Below are 8367 nucleotides of genomic sequence, written 5' to 3'. Positions count from 1 at the left end.
GTGAAATCTGCTGTACATTATCTGATACCGGCTCCATTACATAAAGAAACATAGCTCTTGGAGCAGTTTTTAACCTGAAACAGCATGTTTGGATTTTATTTTTGTCTATTTCAGGGTTATTTCTACCAGCTTGTTGATCGAAGCAGCTCTGTTGTCTCGTATTCCCCTGGAATCTAATTGCCAAACATTAGGTATGCATCTCGGATTGCATGCATCTCTGCTGCTACATCTCTTATCGATGGTCGCTCCCGAGGCTGTTGCTTCGAGCAGGATAGGCCCAGCCTGAAGACAGAGATCAAGCACTCCTGGACTCCACGTCTTGTAATGCTATCCTTGGGTTCTACGTGCATCCAGATTGTTGAGTCCACTATCTCCAAGGTTCTATCAGGAAGAGCATCCTCGGTAAACTTATGCAGACCTAGTGAATCTCTGAACATGTCATCTGTTGGGCTCCTTCCAGTGAATATCTCAAGCAGCAATACGCCAAGACTATAGATATCACCAGCTGTTGAGATTGCAGAGCCTTCACCATACTCTACAGATGAGCAAAATAAAATGTTGGTTAGCATGTCATATTTGTTTGCAAAATACAAAAGAACTTATATAGAACTTGAGTCACCTGGAGCAACATAGCCAATGGAGCCTCTTATTCCAGTTATGCTATATGAATTTTGCATCCTCCTGCTTGTATTTTCCGGCAGGAATTTTGATATGCCAAAGTCTCCAACTCGAGCACTCATGTCTTCAGCAAGAAGGACGTTGCTTGGTTTAAGATCGCAATGGATTACTGGTGGTTGACAGCTGTTGTGAAGATATTCTACTGCAGCAATGATATCAGCAGCAATATCAAGCCTCTGGGCAAGGCTGAGTGTTCTGCTTGTAGCGAATTTATGAAATTTTGGATGAAGCCAAACATCTAGGCTACCATTAGGCATAAACTCAAAAACCAATGCCTTAAACTCTTGACCTTGGAGGTCAAAGCTCGAGCAACAAGTAATGATTTTTATGAGACGACGGTGTCGTATCCTTCTCATGGCCTCACATTCCACCTCAAAACTCTTGGAAGATCCAGACTGAGAAAGGTTAAAGACCTTGACAGCGAAGGTTTTATCCTCATTGTCAAAAACACACTTATAAACAACACCATATCTGCCACTTCCGAGCAAGTTTGCTTCTGAAAACCCATCAGTTCCTCGGGATAATGCAAGGTATGGAATTCTTTCATATTGCTCATCAGCAATTGGAGATTGCACTCTTTCCTTCTGATTTTGTTTGAGCTTTTTACGGAGCATCCAAACAAAAAGAATTACTGAAAATGACAATAAGACTGCTACAGTTGTTAGGACAGAAATTGTAAGAGACTTGAACTTCTTTTTTCTGCTCTTTTTTATAGGTCTTGTAGAGCAAGGTGCCAAGTGAAGTTGAGGTGCTCCGCTGCACAACTCAGTATTTCCAGCGACTGATTTGTAAGATAGGTTTCTGAAAGCACCTCCATCTGGCACCTTGCCTTGCAGGTTATTGAAAGATACGTCCAATATAGATAGTAATGTCAAATTCTCTAGAACTTCTGGGATTGGCCCTGACAAATTGTTGTGTGCTAGGTACAACTGTTGCAGATATCCAATATTACCGATGGCATCTGGGATCCCACCAGACAAATTGTTCATTGTCAGATTCAATACAGTCAGTCCTTTCAAGTTTTTCAGAGATTGAGGTATGCTTCCTTCAAACATGTTCTTGTCCAGCAGCAGTTTTTCTAAAACTATGCAATTTCCGATGCTATTTGGTATTTGGCCAGACAACTGGTTTCCTGACAGGATCAATTGGTTGAGGTTGATCATGGTACCAATTTCTGATGGAAGGGGTCCTGACAGAGAATTGTATGATAAATCTAAGTAATATGAAAGCGAAGGCTTCAAAATTGCCTTGGGTATTGAACCATTTAGGTAGTAATTTGTTGACAAATCAAGAATAAATAGATTCTTCAGCTTCCCAAGACTTTCTGGTATTGGTCCTTCCAAATTGTTGTAAAATGCAAGGAACCTGGTTAATTTGGTGAGATTTCCAATAGATGGTGGTATGAGACCTGATAATCCACTACTATATAGGCCAAGGTCAACCAAGTTTTCTAGTTTCCCTATGCTCTCTGGAATCACTCCTGACATGGAAGTATTCACCATCAACAGTAAGTTTAGGCCGACAAGATTCCCGATGTCTGCAGGGATGCTCCCAGAGATCCTATTGTCATTCAAGTATAATTTCTGGAGAGTACTTGAGAGGTTTGAGATTGAACCTGGTAAGTGTCCTTCGAAGGAGTTGTCATCAAGTAATAACCACCGTAGCTGGCTGCAGTTCGCCAAAGAACTGATAAATCCCCATCCCTCCTTGTCATTTGCTTTAAGCATGTTTCCAGTCAAGTACAACTCCTGCAGAGCTTGCAACCTCCCCAAAGTAGCAGGCACATACCCGCTCAATCTATTTCCTCCGAGAAGAAGTGTTGTGAGATCGGAGAGGTTGGATATTGACGAAGGGATTGTTCCGGTGAAGTTGTTGTTGGACAGGCTTAAGATTTGCATGCCAGGGAACTTGTTGCCAATATCAGCAGGAATGCTTCCATGCAGCAGATTTCCCCCTACCTGAAAGCTGGCCATTGATGACAAGTTGTACAGAGAGAGTGGAAGCACACCGGAGAGGTTGTTTGTAGAGAGGTCGAGGCGCCACATGCTCTGAATGCTGCCGAGCCCTGGTGGTATTGAGCCGTCGAGCTGGTTGCTGGAGAGACTGAGGTACTGTAAACGAGACAGATTGGCTAGTGATGCTGGGATGGGGCCTGTGAAGCTGTTGTTCCTCAGCGAGATTGCTTGCAGGGACACCATCGTCTCACCGAGCTCAGCTGGAATGCGACCGCTAAGCCTATTGTCGTGTAGTACCATGATCCTCATGCTGACGCAGGAGCTGAGGTTAGCAGGGAAGGTGCCGGAGAACGAGTTGTCACTAAGGTCGAGTTTCTGGAGACGCCGGAGGCCACCGAGGCTTGCTGGAATCTCGCCGTACAGCCCATTGGAGCTCAGGTTGAGCGTCTGCAGGAAAGTCAGATTCCCAACAGCTGGGGAGAGTGCTCCGTAGAGCCCGCTGCCGTACAAGTTGAGTGCCGTCACCCGCTCTGGTCTCCGGCGGCTGCAGGTCACGCCTTCCCAGCTGCAGAAGTTGGCGCTGCCGTTCCAGGAGGCCAGCGTGCCGGAGCCAGAGCCACCGGTGGCAACCTGCGCTTTCAGAGCTAGCAGCACAGCCTCATCGCTGGCGCTCACCGTGGGGATTATGATCAGGATGGCCATGAGAGACGGAAGCCAGCTCAAGACCCCCATTGTTCTGAGCTTGGTGGTTGGTACGTGAAGGTGAACAATTACACCACGTAAGTAGTGATGGCGTGTTTCAATTAGTCAAATTTGGAGCCTTCCTTCTCTGACTTAGTTGAGCTTCTTCTGTTGCTTCGGTTTTAATGGATGACTTTTAAAAGCTAGATTTTTATTGGCCCTGTTTGCTACGCCTTTTCTTTTTCACCTCTTCAGAGTCCAGATCCTCTTATTGTGTACCCCGCATCTGATAGTTTGGTAGCAGTTGGAAGAACAAGGATCTTGTCCTTCATTTCATTTGGTCAAGGTGCGTCGTCCCTGTACAGCATCGCAGAACGTTTGCAATCTCTTTCTAACGTGAAAGAAATTCTGCGATGCTCCTCCGTCACTGAAGAGGATATGGCCCCGTTTGGAGAAAGCTGTGCTTTGCAGAACACACTGCTTTTGAAGCGACCAATGGCAATTCTTCAGCCTGCAGAACTTTCCATGCTTGCAAAAGTTGGTGACAATTCAACATTTTCATGCCAGCCAGCTGGGACTGAGAGTGATATCAGGTGCGATCGGAGCACGGAGATTCGCATAGCAGCGACTTGGTGTCAAGATTACACCCTAATATGTGCTATCAATGCTATGAACTGAATCACATACTACAGAAATATCTGTTTTTCCCGTTAAGCTCCTGCATTTGAGCTACAAAATTTAGTGAATCTATAGTTTTTTAGACAAAAAAAATGGGGGACCTGAACAACGACATTCAAACCTTTTATACTTTATCGCTTGGCAACATGTCTGTAAGAATCCTTTGTGTTTTCCTGTTCAGGATATGCATCATATCATGTCCGATCCAGCGGAGGAAAAACACTGTAAAAGCCCAGGAACATGAACCGGCTGTCCTTTCCTCCAACCGGCGGGAAAGCGGAGAAACACGCGCAGCCGTCCGCGACTCACCGTCTCACGCCTCGCCCATGCCACCCGCTTAACGCTTCGTGTCGTGGCCCGGCCGCATCGACTCGAGCGAACCGCCGCGAGTGAACCCTTATCCACCCAGCCGCGAGGCCGCGGAGCGGAGGATGGCGCCGCCGCCGGCAGCCGCGGGGGAGGAGGACCTCCTGGAGGTGCGGTGCGCGGGGTGCGGGGAGACGCTGGAGGTGGAGCGCGGGCTCACGGAGTTCATCTGCCCGGACTGCTCAACGCCGCAGGCGCTCCCGCCGGAGCTCATGCCGCCGCCGCCGAGGCGCCGCCGCGCGCTGCCCATCCCTCCCGCGCTGGCGCCGGTGCCTCCCCCTTCGCCCGCGGCGAGGCTGCCGTGCGGGTCCTGCGGGTCGATGCTCGCCGTGCCGCCGGGGCTCGCGCGCTGCGGCTGCCCGGTCTGCGGCGCCGAGCTCGCCGTCGACCCCGCGCGCCTCCGCCAGTACCTCCTCTCCACCGCCGCCGCGCCACTCGTGCCGGTCTCGCTGCCGCCGGTCTTCCGGGCCCTGGAGGTATTATGCGAAAATGTCCCATTCCTGCCGTCCTGGGCTTCAGGCTTCCTCCTCCCCCGCTGGATCTCTAGATTAACTACGCTACTGTGCTTGCACTTGCTACCTCGTCCAATAGAATAGGTAATCCTGTCTGGACAATGTTGCTTGTAGCCTTCACGGTGCTAATTTAGTGCTAGTCCCTTGAAATTGAGGCTCCGTTTCAGAAATGTAGGAGCAGCTCCTGCGGTTATGCTGTTGCCCAAATTGGGGAAAGAAATGGCCAAATGCACCTAGCCTCCTATCCCTGTTGAGATACTAGTCGGTGCAGGGGAATGTAGTATCACCAATGGTCAAGGTATTTTTGTTGTACCTTGCATTTTTCACTATAAGAAGCTCTGAGACTCAGAGTCTAGATTCATGAATTGCAACAGGTTTTTATCCCCAATATTACAACTTTCTCTGTTCTGGCTATGTTTCCAGTGTGAGGAGAGTGAAAAGATAAACAAGATGATCTTTTAATCATTTTTTAACTTTTCTCAGCAATATATGTAAAAGTATGTCACTAGATTTGACTGAATAACTAAAATTTTGTCACTATATTTTCCTGCTATATACTTCTGTCTACCATTATTGCTAGCACATCCTGTTAAGCAACCATAATCGGTGTTTGCATCAGAGACTGAAAAATCAAATATAACTGACCTCTTTTTTCTGAGACATTGCACTTCTTAATTTTGGTTTGCTTTTACTGCGATACAGGGAGGGCAACACTATTCTGATTCTGCAGTTCGTGTGGGACATATTCAAGGGCATACAAGTAATCAACTGGGCCATTTAGAGCGATCACAGGCTAGACGTCAAAATACGCAGGCACTTGTGGAGTTTCCTGATGCTGGTACTGATAGTGATGATATAGATACTGAAATGTCGAATGAGATTAATGAAATGCCCTGCCATAGGAATGGATTCCCGGTTGCTTCTAGAACTGTTGGTGCAAAGGTGAGACAACTTGAAACTCTGAACTATGTCACATGCCAGGCACATGCACAGCAATCCGATCATTCAGTTCATGCAGAACATCCATCAGACCATACAATTCATGTTGGTGAGACACAAAATGAGTCTGCTAATCATGGAATTCACAGAGGTCTGGGGCATGTTGAGCTGATTAAGGAGAAACCTGTGGGAAGGCACACCAACCAGGTAACTGGTACCGCTATTGGCCCCAAAGTCGTAAGTGTGGAGAAGAGGCAGGTTCAAACTTTGAAACAGATCACACGGGACAGACTGCAAAAGACCAGTCCTCCAAAACTGCCTAGTCCCATTGAACAAGACCCAGAACACTCCAGTGATAACATTCAGGCAGAGCAGGATGAAGCTGAGGTGGGCCACCAGGTGACTGCAAGATTGGCTCGTAAGAGCACAAAGAGGAATTTGACATCTTCAAATAAAGGGTTAAGGCATAGGCGTAGTAAGCGTTTGGCCAAACAATCAGCTGCCACTACATACTACGAATCTACTGAAAATGAATCTGAGGAAAATGAGGCTGTTTCTCCAAGTCGAACTATATCTGATTTTCAAGACATTGATGGGGTCAGCAATGATATTTCCTCTAGTTCATTGCCTCAGCACAATAAGCCTCATAGAAGATCCAATGAGGCAGACAATCCGCATGCAACAACAAAGTCTGCTTCAATTCCTGACGTGTCTGATCCTGAAAGTTTTGCACGTTATTACAGTAAAACATACCCTCCAGAGGTTAGAAGAGCTCTTGAAAGGAATTCTATTTTAGGTCAAGCAGGTAAGGTGTATTACAATTTCTTGTGGTGTTGGCTGTTCAATATCTTAATGGACGATGAGCTGACTCGAAAAGAAACTGATGATATTCTTATGCAATAGATTTTCTTTAGATATAAAGAGTTGTGACATGCGAGCAAATTCAAAGATCACCTATCAGTTATTGAGTTCATTAAATCATTATTGGTTTTTGCAGGTGGCAAGGAAAAGAGAAAACGCGGCGATCGTGGTCCTAATCTCTGCCTTAAAGTCTGGACCATGCCTGAGGGTGTAAGGATTCGAGTGTCCTTCAATGATCTAGGTCAACCTATCGGAGACGAAGCACGCACCTTGAGTAGCTTTCTAGGACAAATAGCACGTGATGGAACAGTGGCACCTCTGACATACACAGATTGGAGGTTCTTTCCGGAGAAAAACAAGCAAGCAATGATGCATTTAGTTAATGTAAGTATAACTGTGCCTTTATTACCCTGAAAAAGATGATGTATATCTTCCCATGGATCTTTAATTTGTAATTTCCCCATCCTCTTATGGTTGTTGCAGCACAAGTTTGTCCTCCCACCAATTGGTCAAATATGGTCTATGAGTGCTTTGGGAAAAAAGTGGAAGGACTGGAAAGTTGTCTTAAAACATGAACGATACGATGCCCATGAGACGGATGCGGAACGTCTTGCCGATCGGGATTTCCGTGTCCCGGAAGAACAATGGAAACTCCTTGTGGCATATTGGGGCACTGAGAAGGCCAAGGTTAGTGTCGAACATTATATTGAATCTGTCACGAACATAAAAACTGATTACGAATATTCAAATCTTGACAATATGTTTTGGACTATTTGCTTAGCTGTTGTTGCTTTATAGGCTCTAAGTGCTCGATGTAAAGCTTCTCAGGAACAACATCCTTGTCGTAATCATCCTAGACTTGGATCAAAGAGTTACGCACGGATACAGGAGGAAGAGGTAAGTTTGGACAAAAAATCCTTTGTTTTCACCTAGGGGGTTGCCTTGATTTTGTTAATCGTCATGAAACAGAGGCAGAAGCGTGCAAACATGGCGGAACCAAGCGTCACAGCTACATCCATACCCGAAGATCGGGAAGGCAGACCCGTGTCTATGGACGATGTCTCTGCAGAAGTCGTCAGTCCAGACCAGTGACCTTTTGGTTATGGACGTGTGCTCTCCACCAGTGAGCTTTGTGGAAAGGCAGCTGCTAAGGTGTCTGAGGCAAGCTCAAGAGGCTGAACTAAAGGGCTTTAGCATCCACCGCACTTTGGAAGATGCTGGAAATGGAAGAAAATAACAGGAAGCCAACGCAAAGATTACCCAGAACTGACGAACAACTCTGAATGTACCAAGACGAGTAACCTCTGCTTTGTTTTGTAGCTTCACTCTACCAGGACCCCTGCATTTTGGTGGCTTTGCTGTTGTGCTTCACCTTATCACCTATGGCCCGTTGACTGTGATTTGTATCTTGGGACTAGGGATCGTATAGATGTAGCTCCATGACAATCTAGGCTCTATGCAATGTTCACTAGCTAACTAGTGACGTTCTGTAGTTACTGTGATTATCAGTAGTTGATTAGGTGACATCTAGCATTTACTGCATCTGCAGTTAACCGCTGTTGCAAACTTGTTTTTGGTGCAACCTGCAAAGTACCATAAAATTAGGGGGTTGCCATGTATTAAAAGCCTGAAAAAAATGGCCTGGCAATCTCTACTATCTGCTTCTGATTCTGTGACGACGGCGCGACGCTCTCCTG

General features: G+C 46.4%; 2 protein-coding genes across 3 annotated transcripts; one reads left to right on the top strand and one right to left on the bottom strand.

The window, feature by feature from the left end:
* Window positions 1–4013, bottom strand: LOC101755884 (receptor kinase-like protein Xa21). The gene is made up of 2 exons (XM_004955812.3): window positions 620–4013; window positions 1–535 (listed from the first exon to the last, which is right to left on the bottom strand). The coding sequence occupies exons 1-2, from the start codon at window positions 3363–3365 to the stop codon at window positions 174–176; spliced, it is 3108 nt and encodes a 1035-aa protein (XP_004955869.1). The 5' UTR covers window positions 3366–4013; the 3' UTR covers window positions 1–173.
* Window positions 4014–4185: 172 nt separating this feature from the next.
* LOC101756291 lies at window positions 4186–8236 on the top strand. 2 transcript variants are annotated; one of them, XR_002676505.1, is made up of 6 exons: window positions 4186–4834; window positions 5573–6614; window positions 6807–7054; window positions 7154–7357; window positions 7452–7567; window positions 7640–7663. XR_002676505.1 is itself a non-coding variant. In XM_004955813.4 (6 exons), the coding sequence occupies exons 1-6, from the start codon at window positions 4424–4426 to the stop codon at window positions 7760–7762; spliced, it is 2127 nt and encodes a 708-aa protein (XP_004955870.1). In that variant the 5' UTR covers window positions 4198–4423; the 3' UTR covers window positions 7763–8236. The 2 variants fall into 2 exon arrangements, 1 of the variants encoding a protein (XP_004955870.1); XM_004955813.4 differs by having other exon boundaries at window positions 4198–4834; window positions 7469–7567; window positions 7640–8236.
* The last annotated feature ends 131 nt before the right edge of the window (window positions 8237–8367 follow it).

Source organism: Setaria italica, chromosome II (assembly GCF_000263155.2).
Source record: "Setaria italica strain Yugu1 chromosome II, Setaria_italica_v2.0, whole genome shotgun sequence".
Classification (NCBI taxonomy): Eukaryota; Viridiplantae; Streptophyta; class Magnoliopsida; order Poales; family Poaceae; genus Setaria; species Setaria italica.
Note: the sequence above shows the minus strand (reverse complement) of the source record. Positions and strands in the feature narration are given on the sequence as shown.

What these genes read in the sequence shown, in the direction of transcription:
- LOC101755884 (XM_004955812.3), bottom strand. Translation starts at nt 3,365, where the DNA reads ATGGGGGTCTTGAGCTGGCTTCCGTCTCTCATGGCCATCCTGATCATA. An exon ending in CATTGGCTATGTTGCTCCAG is followed by an intron (nt 536 to 619) that starts GTGACTCAAGTT and finishes GCTCATCTGTAG; the next exon opens with AGTATGGTGAAGGCTCTGCA.
- LOC101756291 (XM_004955813.4), top strand. Translation starts at nt 4,424, where the DNA reads ATGGCGCCGCCGCCGGCAGCCGCGGGGGAGGAGGACCTCCTGGAGGTG. An exon ending in CGGTCTTCCGGGCCCTGGAG is followed by an intron (nt 4,835 to 5,572) that starts GTATTATGCGAA and finishes ACTGCGATACAG; the next exon opens with GGAGGGCAACACTATTCTGA. An exon ending in CAATGATGCATTTAGTTAAT is followed by an intron (nt 7,055 to 7,153) that starts GTAAGTATAACT and finishes TGGTTGTTGCAG; the next exon opens with CACAAGTTTGTCCTCCCACC.